A 20494-nucleotide genomic window follows, 5' to 3' on the forward strand; every position below is an offset into this window, starting at 1 on the left:
GTCCAGAGGTAAATTGTGCCTGGTTTGCAGTGCTGTGTGTGACACTTCAAAACCCAATGCTGTGAACCTCTTCTGTATAGGGTTGCTCTCTAGAGACATAGGGCTTCTGTTCTTGGAATCTCAAGATAAGATACTTTGGGGAAGTTGAGAGGCCTCCAAGGCTGTGTGTGTCATGGAAAGAAAACTAGAAAAGTTTTCTGAAATAGATTGAACAGGAAGAAATAGATGTTGGAGTCAAAAGAGAGTAGTGAGCTTGGCACAGTGGCATACTACTATAATCCCAACTATTTGGAAGGCTGAGGCAAGAGGATTGCAAGCTTGAAGCTAGTCTTGGCAATTCATTGAGACCCTGTCTGAAAATAAAATAAAAATGGATGGGGGTGAAGCTCACTGGTGAAGGTTCAATTCTTAGTACCAACAAACAAATAAAGAAAAAGAAAGTAGTGAAGATTTTATGCAAATTAAGATTTTCAAAGAATTTTTACCATGTTATATATTTGTGGGTTTTACTGATGTTATTATTAGGTAAATACAGTTTGTGGAGCCAACTTTTTATTTTGGATTAGAAAGCAACAGGATTTTGTTTTATCATGACAACAAATTTCTCGTATTTGACAACAGTTCAGGCCATTCTAATCCCTAAAATTAGAATATCCTGAAGTCTTTATTATGATAGCATTAGGAAATTCCTTGTCTTCTAGGTTAGACCATATGAAACTATGATTTGGAATTTTCTTGGAGATAACTTAAATCCAGAATGAACCTTTTAGAATGTGTCAAAAGATGAATGAACTATTATATGACCTCTTTCAAAAAACAACCACATTAATGTTTCTATAGTGCAGGTTTGAGTTGTGTGAATAGAATTAAAATTAAAAATTTGGAATGGACACAGAATACTTTTTTTTTCCCCTCACCCTCACCTCTCCCACCCCTCTTTCCTTTATATAATCCATCCTTCCTCCATTCTTGCCTCCCTCCCACCCCCCATTATGTATCATCATCTGCTTATCAGAGAGATCATTCATCCTTTGGTTTTTTCGTATTGACTTATCTCACTTAGCATGATATTCTCCAACTTCATCCATTTGCCTACAAATGCCATAATTTTATTATTCTTTATGGCTAATATTCCATTGTGTATATATATATATACACAGTTTATATATATATAAATATATATATGTATATATATATATACATTGTGTATATATATATATCACAGTTTCTTTATCCATTCATCAGTTGAAGGGCATCTAGGTTCGTTCCACAATCTAGCTGTTGTGAATTGAGCTACTATGAACATTGATGTGACTGCATCACTGTAGTATACTGATTTTAAGTCCTTTGGGTATACACCAAGGAGTGGGATAGCTGGGTCAAATGGTGGTTCCATTCCAAGTTTTCTAAGGAATCTCCACAATGCTTTCTAGAGTGGCTGCACTAATTTGCATCCCCACCAGCAAAGTATGAGTGTACCTTTTTCCCCACATCCTTGCCAACACCTATTATTGCTTGTATTCTTGATAATTGCTATTCTATTTGAAGTGAGATGAAATCTTAGAGTATTTGATTTGCATTTCTCTTATTACTAGAGATGTTGAGCATTTTTTCATATATCTGTTGATTGCTTGTAGATCTTCTTCTGTGAAGTGTCTGTTCATATCCTTAGCCCATTTGTTGATTGGGGTATTTGTATTCTTGGTGTAAAGTTTTTTGAGTTCTTTATAGATTCTGGAGATTAGTGCTCTATCTGAAGTATGTGTGGCAAAGATATTCTCCCACTCTGTAGGCTCTCTCTTCACATTGCTGATAGTTTCCTTTGCTGATAAAAAGCTTTTTAGTTTGAATCTATCCCAATTATTGATTCCTGCTTGTATATCTTGTGCTTTTGGAGTCATGTTAAGGAAGTCTGATCCTAAACTGACAAGATGAAGATTTGGACCTACTTTTTCTTCTATAAGGTGCAGGGTCTCTGGTCTGATTCCAAGGTCCTTGATCCATTTTGAGTTGAGTTTTGTGCAGGGTGAGAGATAGGGGTTTAGTTTCATTCTGCTGCATGTGGATTTCCAGTTTTCCCAGCACCATTTGTTGAAGAGGCTATCTTTTCTCCATTGCATATTTTTGGCACCTTTGTCTAGTATTAGAAAATTGTATTTATTTGGGTTTGTCCTCTATTCTGTACCATTGATCTACCTGTCTATTTTGGTGCCAATACCATGCCATTTTTGTTACTATGCTCTGTAGTGTAGTTGAAGTTCTGGTATTGTGATGCCCCCTACTTCACTCTTCCTGCTAGGGATTGCTTTAGCTATTCTAGGTCTTTTATTTTTCCAAATGAATTTCATGGTTGCTTGCTCTGTTTCTATGAGGTATATCATTGGGATTTTAATTGGAATTGCATTGAATTTGTATAACACTTTTGATAGTATGGCCATTCTGACAATATTAATTCTGCCTCTCCTAGAACATGGGAGATCTTTCCATCTTCTAAGGTTTTCTTTAATTTCTTTCTTTAGTGTTCTGTAGTTCTCATTGTAGAGGTCTTTCACCTCTTTTGTGAAATTGATTCCCAAGTATTTTATTTTTTTCAAGGCTATTGTGAATGGGGTAGTTTTCCTAATTATTCTTTCCAAAGATTCATCACTTATGTATAAAAATGCATTAGATTTATTTGCATTGATCTTATACCCCGCTACTTTACTGAATTCACTTATGAGTTCTAAAAGTTTTCTGGTGGAATTTCCTGGTTCCTCTAAGTATATAATCATATCATCAGCAAATAGGGATAGTTTGAGTTCTTCTTTTCCTATTCATATCCCTTTAATTTCTTTGGTCTAATTACTCTGGCTAGAATTTCAAGGACGATATTGAATAGAAGTGGTGAAAGAGGGCATCCCTGCCTTGGTTTTTCACCACTTAGAATGATATTGGCCATGGGCTTAGCATAGATGGCCTTTACAATGTTAAGGAATGTTCCCACTATCCCTATTTTTTCTAGTGTTTTGAGCATGAAGGGATGCTGTATTTTATGAAATGCTTTTTCTGCATCTATTGAAATAATCATGTGATTCTTAACTTTTAAGTCTGTTGATATGGTGAATTACATTTATTGATTTCCGGATGTTGAACCAACCTTGCATCCCTGGGGTAAAACCCCCTTGATCGTGGTGTACTATCTTTTTAATATGTATTGTATTTTGTATGTGAGTTGCTAAAATTTTGTTAAGAATGTTTGCATCTATGTTCATTAGGGATATTGGTCTGAAATTTTCTTTCCTCAATGTGTCTCTGTTTGGTTTTGGTATCAGGGTGATATTAGCTTCATAGAATGAGTTTGGAAGGGTTCCCTCCTCTTCTATTTCATGGAATACTTTGAGGAGTATTGGAATGAGCTCTTCTTTAAAGGTCTTGTAGAACTCAGCTGAGAATCCATCTGATCCCGGACTTTTCTTTGTTGGTAGGCTTTTGATGACTTACTCTGTTTCATTGCTTGAAATTGATCTATTTAAATTGCATATGTCCTCCTGATTCAGTTTGGGTGGATCATATGTCTCTAGAAACCTGTAGATGTCTTCGAGATTTTCATAATAGCTTATAATTATGTTTTGTATTTCAAGTGTGTCTGTTGTGATATTTCTGTTTTCATTCGAAACTTTAGTAATTTGAGTTTTCTCTCTCCTTCTCTTTGTTAGTGTGGCTAAGGGTTTGTCAATTTTGTTTAGTTTTTCAAAGAACCAACTTTTTGTTTTGTCAATATTTTTGATTGTTTTATTTCAATTTCATTGATTTCAGCTCTGATTTTAACTATTTCCTCTCTTCTACTACTTTGGGTGTTGATTTGTTCTTTTTCTAGCCTTTGAGCTGTAGTGTAAGGTCATTTATTTGTTGATTTTTCCTTCTTTTATTGAATGTGCTCCATGAAATGAATTTTCCTTTTAGTACTGCTTTCATAGCATTCCAGAGATTTTGATATGTTGTATCTTTGTTCTCATTTACCTCTAAGAGTTTTTTTATTTCTCCCCTGATATCTTCTGTTATCCATGTATCATTGAATAGTGTATTATTTAATCTCCAGGTGTTGGAGTAGTTTCTGTTTTTTATTTTGTCATTGATTTCTAATTTCATTCCATTATGATCTGATAGAATACAAGGTAGTATCTCTGTCTTTCTGTATTTGCTAAGAGTAGCTTTGTAGCATAACATATGGTCTATTTTAGAGAAGGATCCATGTGCTGCTGAGAAGAAAGTGTATTTGCTCATTGATGGATGGAATATTCTATATATATCTGTAAAGTCTAAAGTATCAATTGCGTTATTAAGATCTATGGTTTCTGTGTTCAATCTGTCCCATGGTGAGAGAGGTGTGTTAAAGTCACCTAGTATTATTGTGTTGTCTATTTGGTTCCTGGAATTGAGAAGGGATTTGTTTGATGTACATGAATGGGCCATTGTTTGGGGCATATTTATTTATGATTGTTATGTCTTGCTGATTTATGCTTCCCTTAAGCAGTATGAAATGTCCTTCTTTATTCCTTCTGATTAACTTTGGCTTGAAGTTCACTTTATCTGATATGAGGATGGATACCCCTGCTTTTTTGATGAGTCCATGTGCATGGAATGTTTTTTCCCATCCTTTCACCTTTAATCTGTGAGTATCTTTTTCTATGAGATGAGTCCCTTGAAGGCAGCATATTGTTGGGTCTTTCCTTTTAATCCAATCTATCAGTCTGTGTCTTTTGATTGATGAGTTCAGGCCATTAATATTCAGGGTTATTATTGAGATGTGATTTGTATTCCTGGTCATTTGGGTTTATTTATTTATTTTTTTTTATTTTACTGATTTATTGTACACAAATGGGGTACAACTATCGTTTCTCTGGTTTTACATGAAATAGAGTCACACCCTTTGCATAATCATACATGTACATAGGGTAATGATGTTTGTGTCCTTCTATTAGTTAACCTTCTCCCATCCCCTTCCCATCCCTCATTTTCCTCTATACAATCCATCCTTCCTCCATTTTTTTTTTATTGTAAACAAATGGGATACATGTTGTTTCTCTGTCTGTACATGGCGTAAAGGCATACCATTTGTGTAATCATAAATTTACATAGGGTAATGTTGTTTGATTCATTCTGCCATTTTTTCCCTTCCCCCCCTCCCCTCCCACCCTTCCCCTCCATCTATACAGTCCTTCCTTCCTCCATTCCTGCCCCCCTCCCTAAACCCAACTCCAACCCCAACACTAACCCTTCCCACCCCCCATTATGTGTCATCATCCACTTATTAGCGATATCATTCTTCCTTTGGTTTTTTGAGATTGGCTTATCTCACTTAGCATGATATTCTCCAGTTTCATCCATTTGCCTGCAAATGCCATAATTTTATCATTCTTTATGGCTGAGTAATATTCCATTGTATATATATACCACATTTTCTTTATCCACTCATCAATTGAAGGACATCTACGTTGGTTCCACAATCTGGCTATTGTGAACTGAGCAGCTATGAACATTGATGTGGCTGTATCTCTGTAATATGCTGATTTTAAGTCCTTTGGGTATAGGCCAAGGAGTGGGATAGCTGGGTCAAATGGTGTTTCCATTCCAAGCTTTCTGAGGAATCTCCATACTGCTTTCCAGAGTGGCTGCACTAATTTGCAGCCCCACCAGCAATGTAAGAGTGTACCTTTCTCCCCACATCCTCGCCAACACCTGTTGTTGCTTGTATTCTTGATAATTGCCTATTTTTGGTTTTTAACTTGACTTGGTTTCTCCTTTATTTGGCTATTCCTTTAGGGTAGTTCCTCCCTTTGCTGACTTACATCGTTGTTTTCATTTCTTCCTCATGAAATATTTTGCTGAGAATGTTCTGTAGTGCCGGCTTTCTATTTGTAACTTAGCTTTTGTTTATTGTGGAAGGATTTTATTTCATTGTCAAATCTGAATGTAAGTTTTGCTGGGTATAAGATTCTTGGTTGGCATCCATTTTCTTTCAGAGCTTGAAAAATGCTGTTCCAGTCCCTTCTAGTTTTTAGGGTCTGGGTTGAGAAATCTGCTGATATTCATATTGGTTTCCCCTTTAATGTAATTTGAGTTTTTTCTCTTGCAGCCTTTAAAATTCTATCTTTATTATGTATGTTATTTATTTTCATTATAATATGCCTTGGTGTGGGTCTGTTGTAATTTTGTATATTTGGTGTCCTATAAGCCTCTTGTATTTGATTATTCTTCATATTTGGGAAATTTTCTGGTATTATTTCATTGAATAGATCATTCATTCCTTTGGTTTGTTTCTCTGTACCTTCCTCAATCCCAGTAATTCTTAAATTTGGTCTTTTTATGATATCCCATAATTCTTGGAGATTCTGTTCATCTTCTGTGTTTGTTCAACTTTGTTCTCAAGCTTAAATATTTTATATTCAATGTCTGAAGTTCTGTCTTCTAGGTGTTCTATCCTATTGGTTATGCTTTCTATGGAGTTTTTAATTTGGTTTATTGTTTCCTTCATTTCAGGAATTTCTGGATTTTTTTTTTCAGAATCTCTTATCTCTTTATTGAAATGATCCTTTGCTTCCTGCATTTGCTCTTTTAACTGTTGATTGGTGCGATCATTCATTGCCTACATTTGCTCTCTTATCTCATCATTTGCTTCTCTGATCATTTTTACTATGTACATTCTGAACTCCCTTTCAGACATTTCTTCTGTCATGCTGTCATTGGATTTTATTGATGCAGCATCTAGGTTTGTTTGGGACACTTTCTTCCTTTGTTTTCTAATATTGCTTATGTATCTTCCCCTCTCCTACTCTTCAGTAGCCTGAAGTCTTGGAGGATCTTGATAATGCAGTGACCCAAAAGTGTGCTGCCCCTCTAGGAAGGTGAACTTCAGGTGGAGTATATTCCCTGCTAGTGGGCAGAGGTACCTCCATGTGTTGATAGATCTTAGCTACAGGGGCACTAGACTGGACTGGGACCCGGCTGGTCTGGTCCAAGCTCTCTGGGCCTACTTCCCTGGTAGGGAAGTCTCGCCCAGTGACTGTGGGCTGGTCCATCACAGACTACTTTTTAATATGCAATTATAAGGAATTTGTCCTATTTGATGGGATGAAAAAAGTGATCTAATAATTGATCTCTTTTTTTCTGTACTATCATTTAATCTGTAGGAATTTAGGTTAAGAAAAATTTGGTAAAGCGTTAGAGAACTAATTTTCAACAACTAGAAAGAAGGCATGTCAATTTGAAAGAAAACAAACATGGGGCTTAAGATTGGCAACAAAAGTGTCTATAGTCATTGGAAGAAAATGTAAAATATTGAAAATATAGCCTAGAAAGTTTATAGGTTTAAATGTGCTTTAAGACTAAGTCTGTGTATTAGAGCCCTTTACTGTGAAATCAAGACAGGAATGTCCAGGTTTCAGCTGAAACTCCTTGGTGGATAATGGTCTGCCTGCACACAGTTAACATCATGGCCCAATGGCTAAAAGGATTTGTTCATTATCCTTTAGAAAGCAAACTCCTTTTCCTAAAAATAGGCTCCTTTGGCAAAATGTAAATGATGTACAGAGAAATTATTCTTTTTTCTCTGTTTTTTAACGTGTTTTCTCTTGGAAACCTTTTGTTTGTTTGTTTGTTACTGGGTGCTTTACCACTGAGCCACATTCCCAGTCCTTTTTATTTTTTGAGACAGGGTCTCTCTAAGTTGCTTAGAGCCTCACTAAGTTGCCTAGGCTAGCCTTCAACTTAAAATCCTCTTGCCTCAGCCTCCCAAGTCACTGTGAATATAGGCCTGTGCCACTATACTGGGCTCAGGTTGTGTGTGTGTGTGTGCACACATGTGTGTGATATATCAAGAAAGGTAATAGTATCTGAGTACATGTCTGTATGGTTAGTTATCTCAGACTATGTCAGCTCATAGTCTGTTATTTTGCTGAAATGGTAGCTTCCAGTCATTCTTTTTTTTTCTCTTGAAAAGCATTTAAAATATTAATTTAAGTTGTAGCAGTATCCTCATTGCCAAAATAAAATAGGATGATACCTGCCCTTTTTCAGAAAGTGAAAATACATTTTCTTTGACTGATCAGAGAATCTGGCATGTTGATTTTTGTGGCTGTGTTGCTACTGTTTATTTCACTCTTTTAACACTCCACACTATTTTCACATCTTTTCTTTGCTGTGGTTTTGATGTACTAATCTTAACATAGGCTTTGCACAAGTGAAATATTTTATTGTTATGGAATAAGTTTATTAAACATTTTATATATATGCATTATGGATATTTGCTTTTTTAACTATTTTTTTTGCTTTGCCTTAGAAAAATGTATAGAAGCATGTCACTTAAATCAGAAAGAAGACATGCATTTTAATTTTTAAGGTTATATAAAAATGTAGCAGAAAGTTATATTCTCCGCATTACATAGCAGATGTTTTGCAAGTTAGATACAACCATCAAAAATCAAAGCCAAATTTTACTTTCTCAGGTTTCTGAACATACCATTTAAATAGGTAATACTAATTCTCTGCTAATAAGCAGTCCAACTGGACCTTGCTATAGGACAGATGATAGAAACATCAAGTTTCTAAAGAAATCCTGAACATAAGAGCAACATTTCCAGGAAAATATTAATTTGACTTAACCATCTCATTTACACATTACTAAGTTTTTCAAGAAATCAAAATCTTGATGCTTAACTCATGAGGCTTGTATTTTGTCAACTCCCAACCCCATCCCATTATGTCTTTGCTGGAATGAATGTATGAATGGTATATGAAAATCTCCAATTGCTGATATCAGGTTTGCTGTTTTGAAATTCATTTTCATGAGAATAACAAGACAAATAAGAATGATTAGTATGTACCTGTATTGTTGTGCAGTGGGTAAAGCTTATATCTTTACCTACAGGGGCAAAATTCATTCTGTTCTTAAAAGAATTACTTTTTAAATATTTATGTTCAACTCTCTTCTTTCCATCCCTGAACAAACATTGTAATTGTCATGTCCTGAACTGCACTTCTAAAATTTATTTTTTTTCCCTTGCTTCTTAGTCTATTGGAAATGCTAAAACAACCAGGAATGATAACAGCAGTCGTTTTGGGAAGTACATTGAGATTGGTTTTGATAAGAGATATAGAATCATTGGTGCCAATATGAGAACTTACCTTTTAGAGAAATCCAGAGTGGTATTCCAGGTAAGCTGGGCATATACATGTGTATATATACTTATGTTATATTGTCACATAACTGCAGAGTTCATGCTTGCTACCATGGTATAAATTTTGTTTCTAGGCACTCTCAAGAACACATTATGACAGTATTAATACAAACTGCACTTAGACTAAAGCATGTAAAAGGGTGCCTGCAGAGGCAGAATACCCAATAGACTTAGTCTTTGGGCACTCATTTAGGTTTAATGGTTTTGACTTTTTTCTTCAGATGTTTGTTGAAAAGCCTGGTTAAGAAGAGGTGCTATTAATTTAGTCTTGTCTTTCTTCTTTCCCAATTGATAAGGAATAAATTGATCTACGTCTACAAGGAGTTATAGCTTGAATTCAGCTCAAGAAAAAATTTTTCTTTGTCCTCTTTTCTCATTTTTTTCTTAGAATATGATATTGTTTAGATAGAAAAGTGAGGATAAAAAATCTTCATAACTCAGTTATGAACTATTATCAAAAATAAAGTTGATGAATTTGTGCAGAATTTGTATTCACATGTATGCCCTTGGTCTTTTTTGATCTGAAAGGGCAAAATACTATACATTTGCAATACTAGCAGGCATATAGTTAGAGGCATACTAAAAGAATGTGCGTTTATATTGGCAAACTTCCAGTCTAGGGTTCCTAGTGACCTACTATATCTCTTATGCTACTAGATGTATAGTTTCAGTAGCCCCTTTAACTAGATGCTCATTGTATTGAGGGTCAAGCATGCTGGCACTGCTAAGTATCATGGTCCACAATTTCCATTATGGCTTTGATAGTATCTGGGACACACCAAAAGTCACGCCTTGGGGAAGCCTGCATCTATGACGACTTTGACTTTAGGGTTATGCCTGATTCATGAAAACCTGACATATAATACTCAGTTTGTAAAATAAGGCAGTAGTCACCCTTTACTATTGTTCTAATATGTAAGTATACAATAGTAATGTTATTCCATATATAAATAATTGTTTAGGTTTTTGGAAAAACTGTCTAGTTTAGTAGCCAGAAGAATGAATGAGGGGAACATAGATAGATCTAAGAAAAGAGTCCAAATAGTAGAGATTTGATCGATAGATCAGTAAAGGGGAAATGAATAAGAAAAACCATCCTTGATCAGTATGATGGCCAAAGGCTAGCAATAGTTAGTACAAAATTATAAGGACTAATCTGTATTGTCTTATCTAGAAACAGTGTAGTCATGTTAGCTGCTCCCCAGTCCCCAGAGATAGAATATTGAGAAGGATCTATCATAATAAATCACACAGTCACACAATATCACACAATATCAAAAACAAATTTGATATTGTCTTCCATTTACAAAGATGATCAGAGCATTTTCTACAGACCCACCTGCTTTTCTAGTTTCTGTGCACTGAATTGCTTTTGCCTAATTGTACTTATAATCATTGATACATTGGTATTTTGTTCAGTGTCTTCTGTCCCTGTAATAATAAACTTTTTATTAGACCAGATATCAGTCCACTTCATGTATCAAACCTGGCCTTGACCTTATTAATACTAATCTTTTCCCAACAGGATAGATTGTAGAATTCAAAGATAGGATAATGTAATATTAAGATTACATTAGGATTCAGTTTTGTATGTACAGTATTATTGTAACTGTATTTTTAGGTATGTATGTAAAAAAGACTTAGAAAATGCTAAAACTTGACCTTGGAATTATAAATGATTTATTTTCCATTTTATAAAATAGTTATTGATTTTAAAATATATAAATTAAAATGTCATGTGCGATATGGTATGTTTGTGGATTTCTTACAAGCAACTGCAAAAGTTGGACCTCTCTAAAATATGGCAAAGATGGGATTATTATTTTTCAGTCAAAGTGGATAAGACCATAAATCATTAGACAATAGTATTGATTATAGAAAAAAAAGAAATTTTAGCTACCCCCAAAAGTTCTGATCTCTTATGACTGTAGCCTTTTATCAAACTGTTCACTAGTTCAAAAAGCATTACTATCAAATATTTTAGATTGAATGTGACTAATACATCTGTCTATCTATATATACATACATATAGACTCTATTTTATTTATTAACTTTTATTTTTTTAAGAGACTATCTTACTATGTTTCTGAAACTGACCCCAAACTCCTGATCTCAAGCAATCCTTCTGATTCAGCTCCCCAGTAGTGGGGACTATAGGTATGCCACCACTGTGCCCAGCTTGCATATAAATAAAAATCATAAGGTTTAACGATCATAAATAAGTATTAGGAAACTTGGTAAGGACAATTTATTTCACCAATATAATTAAATATTAAAATTGTATTTTATGAGAATTTTCTGAGTTTTTAGATCAAATGCTATAATTGAAAACTCTTCTTATTTCAAAGGCAGAAGAGGAGAGAAACTATCATATCTTCTATCAACTTTGTGCCTCAGCACAATTACCTGAATTTAAAATGCTGCGATTAGGTATGAATATGACTCTAGACTTATTATATTGGTATTATGTTCATTTAATAACTTGTTAAAAAGAATTTATCTCATATTGAAATATTTATGGATGAAAATGATTTTAAAAAGTCTGCAGATGGTTCAAAATAATCCCTGGGGTGGGTAAGGAGTAAGTGGTTGTATAAATAGAGCAGGATTGGCCTTGTTTAAGACGGGTGATGAGTATGTAGGGACTCATTATAATATATATGTTTGAAATTTATCTTGATTAAAATATTAAAAGAAAAAAGTTCAAGTGGTTTATTGGTTGGAGGCCTATAGGGTTTCTGATAGGGAAGTAAAGTGTTCGAGGAAATTCTCATAGCATGTAGTTTGGAATTAAACCTTTAGAAAAGTACTATACATTTCAATAATTAAGATAATAAACTATAAACATAATTTTGAGTTTTATATTAAAATATAATTGAAAGCAGTTTTCAATTATGTATTTATATATAAATATATATTATACTAATATTATATTTATACAGTTATATGGAGTTAAATATAACTTCAGACCTGGACACTTAAATGTTCTATCACTGCCTCCAATTCAGAATGGTCATAAGGGTAGGAGTTAAAGCTCTTTCATAGACTGCAAAACTATTTTCCTTCATTGCAGGAAATGCAAATAGCTTTCATTACACAAAGCAGGGAGGTAGCCCTGTGATTGAAGGAGTGGATGATGCAAAGGAGATGGTACACACCAGGCAGGCCTGCACTCTACTAGGTAATGTAATTTTATTCTTTATCTCTCACAAGCAATAGTTTTTTGTTTTTTCTTTTGGTTGTTGGGGGTTTTGTTGTTGTTTTTGTTTTGTTGTTTTGGTGTGTGTGTGTGTGTGTGTGTGTGTGTGTGCTGAGGATTAAACCCTGGGGTGCTTTACCACTAAGCTACATCGCCAGACCTTTTTTCTTCTTATTTTGAGACAGGGTCTCACTCACCAAGTTTCTGAGACTGGCCTTGAACTTGTAATTCTCCTGCCTCAGCCTCCTGAGTTGCTGGGATTACAGGTGTGCCACCATATCTGGGAAGCAATAGCTTTTTTTGTTGTTGTTGTTCAATCACTGAGCCACATCCCAGCCCATTTTTAATTTTTTATTTTGAGGCAGGATCTCACTAAGTTGCTTAGGGCCTTGCTAAATTTCTGAGACTGGCTTTGAATTTGTGATACTCCTGTCTCAGCCTCCCGAACCACTGGAATTACAGGCATGTGTCACCTGCCCAGTGAGTAGTAGCTTCTTGATTCATGCAAGCTTCATTTGGAATATTGTTTTGACTTTGTATTAAGTGGTGAGTTGCTGGTAGACTTAACATAGTTTATAGAATACATTCAGACAGCAAATGAGTGAGCACAAAGGTTTTGACATGATGGGACTATTCTAAAGTTAGATTGTGGTAATGGTTGTACAACTTTGTAAATTTACTAAAAATTATCAGATTGCACACTCACAGTGGTAAGTTTGCAGTTTGCAAATTATTTCTCCATGAAGCTGTTTTTAAAAATATAATTTGAGACATCAGGTAAGGTAAGACTAACTAATTTTCTGTGGAAGTTTTTAAAAAATCTAGAACCTAAAGCTTATAAGATGGGTTCCTCTACAAGGTTGCATTTTGTAGGGGATATTTGCTATTTTTGCTTTTTGTTTTGGGGTTTTTTTCTATCATGGAAATATGACCATACCAGCATGATAACAAAACATGATTTAGTCCCATTTTTGAAACTGCTCAGATGTTAACAAATATTGGCTCTGTGTGTGAATAAATTAACCTTTAGACCCATAGTCTATACCTTTTAGAGGTGAATTATTTTTCTTTTAAAAAACTGCAGGGGCTGGGGTTGTGGCTCAGTGGTAGAGCACTTGCCTGGCATATATGAGGCACTGGATTCAATTCTCAGTACCACATATAAATAAATAAATAAATAAATAAATAAAATAAAGATCCATCAACAACTAAATAAATTAAAACAAAAAAATGCAGAAGCCAGGTGCAGTGGTGCATGCCTGTAATCACAGTGGGTCGGGAGGCTGAGGCAGGAGGATCATAAGTTCAAAGCCAGCCTCAGCCCTAAGCAACTTAGTGAGACCTTACCTCTAAATAAAGTTTAAAAAGAGCTGGGGGTGTTGTTCAGTGGTTAAGTGCCCCTAGATTCAATCCCTGATACCAAAACAAACAAACAAACCAAAAAACTGCAAAATATAAATAAATTAAACATAGACTGTTGGTATTTTGAGAAATACCCTTGATTGAGTTAATTTAATTTCTAATCATAATGTGGTCCAGAACTACTGTAGAGCTTTCTAGAAATATGGAATCTCATGCCTTTTCTTAAACCTACTGAATCAGTATCTGCATTTTAACAGATCTATTGGTGATTCATATGCATATTAAAATTTGAAAAACACTGCTTTACTTCTAGGATCAAATTATGAATTTGAAAAAGCCATAATGTTGGAATAACATAAACATTCATTATAATGTCAATTCTCAATTATTGTGTATGATTACATATTTGGAAATAATTTTACTACTTCAACTTACATATAAGTATGTTTAATATTCTGGAAATTCTTTTCTTACTGAAAAACAAAGCCAAATCTGATAAAAACCAAAAGCTGTTGAGCTTTTTCATTGTGCTTTATCCTTCATCTCCTTCTCCAGTGCTATATTTGGACATTCACTCATCAGACCAGGGAATAACACCTATCTGAGCACCTCTATTCTTGGGATCTCCTTGATTTTTACTTGGCCTTTAGTTAGAAGAAGTAATTAAATCATTGATTTAAAACAGCCTTATTGTGCTACCACTTGCATTTGAAATAGAGTCTAATAGAAATGGCAATAATATTAATAAAATACTTAAATCTGATGATCATTTGTTTAGTACTTACCACCTGTTACATTGGGTATGCCATGTACATTATTTACCTCTTTCAATATTAACAAATATCCTTTGAAGAATTTTCAATTATTCCCATATCTCAAATGAGAAAATGAAAGCATAGAAGGGTGAAGTTACCTGCCCATGTGGAATGACAGGTTGGTAGCAAAGCCAGGTGTTGAGCCCAGATCTGTCACATTCCATACCCACATTATCACCAGTCATGCTAACTGCCTAATGTGTTAATGTCAATGAAGATGAATGATTGTTAGCGGTGACTCATTATAATGTGTATAACATCTGGCAATATGTGAGAATTAACAATAGACTTAAAATTATCTGCTGTAATGTTTTGTTTCTATTCTGAAATTAATCGCTTATTCATTTATTGTATTTAAGGAATTAGTGAATCTTATCAAATGGGAATTTTTCGAATACTTGCTGGCATCCTTCACTTAGGCAATGTTGGATTTACTTCTCGAGATTCAGACAGCTGCACAATACCTGTAAGTTCAGAATAAAATTGGTGTGGTAGAAGTTGAATTGTGGTTTAGTTTTGTTGAGTCCTTGTACAGAAGCAATATATTTTAAGACTTTTGACATTATCAGAGAGATAATTATCAAAAAGATGTATTATCAAAAATGAAAGCTTGAACTGAGAATAAAGAACATGAATTCTAATTCTTGGTGCAGTGATTATGGTGTGTGTGTATGTGTGTGTGTGTGTGTGTGTGTGTGTGTGTGTGTGTTAGAGAGAGAGAGAGAATAAATTGTCTGGGATACATGTCTGATTTCTGCAATAGAGGGGAAAAATATTGCATGTAAAAGTTAGCAAGTCTAGAAAAAAAAGTCTAGAAAGGTTCATTTGGCCCATAGCATAGTTACCAAAAATTGATAACTTTTGTGTTTTTAGCTTTGGAAATATAATATGATTTAAAAGTTATTGAAGAAACTTAATAGTGTTAAGAAAAGAAACTTAGTAGAGGTAGGGTGGGGGCGGGAAAGAAACTAACTTATCCCTTTTAATCTTATTGAATATAGTACATATACATCTACTGAAATCTGCCAGTTCTCAGGCTGTGGACATGGCTTAGTGGTAGAGCTCATGCTTAGCATGTACAAGTCCCAGGGTTCAGTTCCCAAGAATTAAAAAAAAATTGTATGAATTCTCACTGCTCCCCATATCTATCTGTGTGTTTTTCTCTCTCCCTATCTCTCTCGCAATATAGCTGTCTAGGAGTAGATAGATACAGTGATACATAGATGAAATTAGTGACTATGATATAAAGGATCCCATAAGATCAGAAACTTAGGGAATTTAGAGCTCTAAGGGATCATCATATCATGCCCTTGCTTAAATCCTTCAGGACTTCCCATTGTCTTCAGGAATAAGGTAGACTCTACAGTAGTCCTCCCTTATCTATGGTTTTGTTTTTGGTGGTTTCAGTTATTTGTGGTCAACTTTGGTCTGATTATTAAATGTAAAATTCCAGAAACAAATCATTCATATATTTTAAATTGTGTACCATTCTGAGTAGCATGATGAAATTTCATGCTGTCCTGCTCCATTCCTTGGGATATGAATCCTTTCTTTGTCCAGTGTATCCATGCTGTATATGCTGCCACCTGTTAGTCACTTAGTAGTCATCTCAGTTATCAGTTGGGTATCGTGGTGCTTATGACCAAGTAACCCTTACATAGGAGCCTAATGATAAACCATAATGCCTATGTCATTCTTCTCACTTCATCTCACATAGGCATTTTATCTTCTCACATCATGATCATAAGGAGGGTGAGTACAATATGATATTTTGAGAGAGAGACACACACTATACTCACATAACTTTTATGATACTATAGTGTTATAATTGTTCTATTTATAATTCTTCTATTATTAGTTGTTAATCTCTTATTATGCCTAATTTATAAATTAAACTTTATCATAGGTATGTATATTTAAGGACAAAGACAGTATATATAGGGTTTATTTTCCATTAGGAATCTACAGATATGGAGGTCTGCTGTACTTGGCATATTATTGAAAACCCTTTTATAATCAACCCCTGACTTCCTATTCAGCTTACCTCTTATCACTTTTCACACTCCAACCCAGAAATTTACAAGCTCAGTACCTCTCTCTCCTGCCTTTGCTCAGATTCTCTCTGGGGTATAGGATAGCTTTTCTTCTTTGGAGGGCAACTCCAACTTCTAACATGCAGCTCTGGCAGTATCTCTTAGATTCACCCTTCTCTCCACTGCTTTCCTGTATCTCAGCTCAAGTCTCAATGTTTTATAAAGGTCTCTTTTGCTTGTATTTATCCCCTAGGATTTGAGGTCCCTGTAAATGGGACCATACTCTTTTTTGGTTGCCTTTTTTCTTTGGATCGATAGCTCCTTATGTTAAAAACAGATTACCTATTCCTATAAGAATCTATTCCCTGCCTTTTCTAAATATAGTAGTTTTGTACTACAATTAGATATATGAAACATAAAATCAAGACTTTATGATTTGAAGAGAAACATTATACTATAAATGATTTATTAGTCATAGGGCCTTGAGTTAAATGGTCAGGGAACTTTGTTTATAAGAAATTTGATCTACACATTTTCCTTTATGTGTTATGTATAATTTCCCTAAGCCATGGATCCTAATTGAGATGCTTGGTACCATTTTCCTCCACCCCATGCATTACACAGGCAGGTCTTTTTTTATTTTTATTTTTATTATTTTTGAGTACTGGAGATTGAACCCAGGAATATTCTACCAGTGAGCTATATCCTCAGCCCCTTTTATTTTTATATTTTGAGACAGGGTCTTGCTAAGTTGCTCCGGCTGACCATGAACTTGCCATCCTCCTACCTTAACCTTCTAAGTCACTGGGATTATTGGTGTGTGCCACCATGCCTAGCCTTTATGGCAGTTTTTTAAAAGACAAAATGATGATTCTAATTTAAACTGTGATTTCTAAGGAAATATATTAGACTTTGTTCAAAAGCAGCTTTGTTGTAGTATAATTTACATACCATACCCATTTAAATGTCTTTAAATATACAATTAAATGTATTTTATTGTATTTGTGGATGTGTTTAGCCATCACCATAGTCAATTTAAAATATTTTCATTACTTCAAAAATAAACCCTGTAACATTTACCTGTTACTACCCTGTGCCCCCATTTCTCCAGCCCTAAGCAACCATTGAATCTACTTTCTGCTTTTGTAGACTTGCCTATTCTGGACATATAAAAACTGAATCATATAATATGAATTCTTTCAAAGTCCATCCATGTTGTAGCACATATCAGTACTTCATTTCTTTTGTGGCTTAAAAATTCTGTGTGTGTGTGTGTGTGTGTGTGTGTGTGTGTATGTGTACGCTCATTCTAAGCTGTTTATTATTTAAGGGAGTTGAGTGAAACTGTTAGTGAGGTGCTGATTTGTATCTGAAGTATTACTTAGAAGGAAGGGATTGAAAAGAGTAAGGCCACTTGAATGAGAAGGACACAGGGAAGAGAGAGTCAGAAGACCCAGGTTTTAGTGCCCTCTCTGACATAAATTAGCCATGTGATTATTGACAAACTTCTTGTTCTCTTGGATCTCATTTCCTCGTTTTTCTTTCCATATTTTTTATTGATGCGTTATAGTTGTACATACATGGGATTTGTTGTTACATATTTGTACATACATACAATATAATAATATACTTTAACCAATATCACTCCCAGCACTTCCCCTTCCCCTGACCCCTATCCCTCTACTGATCTTGCTTTGATTCTCATGAGATCTTCCACCTCCACCCTTCCTTTTCCTTTTTCCTCTCTAGCTTCTACATATGAGAGAAAATATACAACCCTTGACCTTCTGGAGTTTGGCTTATTTTACTTAACATAATAGTCTCATGTTCCATCTGTTTTCTTGCAAAAGATATAATTACATTTTTTTTTATGGCTGAATAAAACTCCATTGTGTATATATACCACATTTTCTTTATCCATTCATCTGTTGAACACTTAGGCTGGTTTCATAGTTTTGCCATTGTGAATGGTGCTACTGTAAACATGGGTATGCATATACTGTATCATGTAGTATAATTTGAAGTCAGATATTCTGATGCCTCCAGTATTGCTTTTCTGGCCTAGACTTGCTTTGGCTATTCTGGATCATATATTCTTCCAAAGGAATTTTAGAATTCTCTTTTCTAGTTCTGTGAAGAATGTCATTGGTATTTTAATGGAGATTACATTGAATCTGTATATTGTTTTTGGTAATATGGCCATTTTAACAATATTAATTCTGCCTATCCATGAGCATGGGAGGTCTTTCCTTCTTTAATTTCTTTCTATAGTTTTTATTGTAGAGGTCTTTCACCTCCTTGGTTAGATTCGTTCCTAAGTTGTTTGTTTGTTTGAGGCTATTATGAATGGAATTGTTTCCTTTTTTCTTTCTTAGCTTATTCATTGTTAATATATAGGAAAGGTGTTTTTTTGTTTGTTTGTTTTTGTTTTTTTTTTTTTTTTTTTTGGTGCTGAGGATTGAACCCAGAGCCTTATGCATGTGAGGCAAGCACTCTACCAACTGAGCTATATCCCCAGCCCCTGCTGTTGATTTTTGTGTGTTGACTTTGTAACCTTCTACTTTGCCAAATTTGTTTTTTAGCTCTAGTAGTCTTTTGGTGGAGTTTTTTTGAGTCTTCTAAGTATAAAATCATATCATCTGCAAACAGTGATAATTTGACTTCTTCCTTTCCTATTTTTATCCCTTTTACTTTCTTATCTTACCTAATTGCTCTGGCTAGAATTTCTAGCAATATATTAAATAGGAGTGGTGAGGATGAACATTCTTATCTTGTTCCAGATGTTAAAAGAAATGCTTTCAGTGGTTCCCCAATTACTATGAGGTTGGCTTTGGGTTTTTTTGACACTTTAACTTTTATGATACTGAGATAATTTCCTCTATCCCTACTTTAGTGTTTTTATCATGAATCGGTGCTAAACTTTGTCAAAGACCTTCTCTGCATTTATTGAAATGACTAGGTGGTTTTTGTCCTTAATTCTCTTTATGTGATGAATTACATTTGTTGATCTCTGTATGTTAAACTATCCTTACATCTCTGGGATAAAATCAACTTGATCATGATTCTTGTTTTTCATTTAGAGACAACAGTGTTCACCCTGCCTATTCCCTCAGGAATGTTATCAAATTCAGTTGATATGTGGGTAAAATGTTGAAAAATATAATGCACTAATATGATTAAATTAAGCAAATATTTATCAAAAACCTACTTATTCAAGACCACAGAAGACATTCTAGGGGATACAAGAATATGTAAGTTGTTAAAGAGATTCTAATCTAAAAGTCACTCCAGTAGCATCAAATTGTCCTCCTAAAACCCTTCAGCAGCTTCCTGTTGCTCTGAGAATACTGACTAGCCATGGCATAGCCTCTGCCTTTCTCTAACCATCTTATACACTTTCTCTCTCACTCAGCTTCGATTTTCATATTAGTTGCTTCCCTCCTCCACAGAACCTTTTTTTTCCCAGCTTTTTCCTATTCTTAAAAAACAAAAACAAAAACAAAAAAAAAACTTTCCTCCCTCTTTAACCCAGAAACACCTTCCATTCTTTCAAATCTCAATTCCATTTCTCAAGGCAACTGTTTCCTGTCTCCCTGAATAGAGCACACTCCTCTCATATGGACTCAGCATAGTGTCCTTTTTCTTTGTAGTATTTTACAGTTTAGGGAACAATCCTGTTTACTCTAGTGACCATAAGCTCTAGAAAGGAATGATCCATGTCTATTTTTTGTTTACTGGAGTACAGTGGGCATTCAAGAAAAATTTGTAGACTAGATGACTGATTTTCTGATTGAGTGAATAAATGGAGTGTGCCCTAAGAGAAATACAGAGTGCTCTATGCAAAATCAAAGGAGAAGCAATATTTTAAAT

The 20494-nt window shown here is 34.6% G+C and overlaps 1 protein-coding gene across 4 annotated transcripts in view; it reads left to right on the plus strand.

The window, feature by feature from the left end:
* Positions 1–20494, plus strand: part of Myo5a (myosin VA) — a 212659-nt gene that overhangs the window by 94580 nt on the left and 97585 nt on the right. For all 4 annotated transcript variants that reach the window (XM_047538820.1, XM_047538823.1, XM_047538822.1 and 1 more), the window contains exons 6-9: positions 9049–9192; positions 11564–11645; positions 12289–12396; positions 14951–15057. In XM_047538820.1, the coding sequence (XP_047394776.1) occupies positions 9049–9192; positions 11564–11645; positions 12289–12396; positions 14951–15057 (441 nt within the window). The remainder of the gene's footprint in view (positions 1–9048; positions 9193–11563; positions 11646–12288; positions 12397–14950; positions 15058–20494) is intronic.

This window comes from Sciurus carolinensis, chromosome 2, assembly GCF_902686445.1.
Source record: "Sciurus carolinensis chromosome 2, mSciCar1.2, whole genome shotgun sequence".
In the NCBI taxonomy this organism is placed as follows: domain Eukaryota; kingdom Metazoa; phylum Chordata; class Mammalia; order Rodentia; family Sciuridae; genus Sciurus; species Sciurus carolinensis.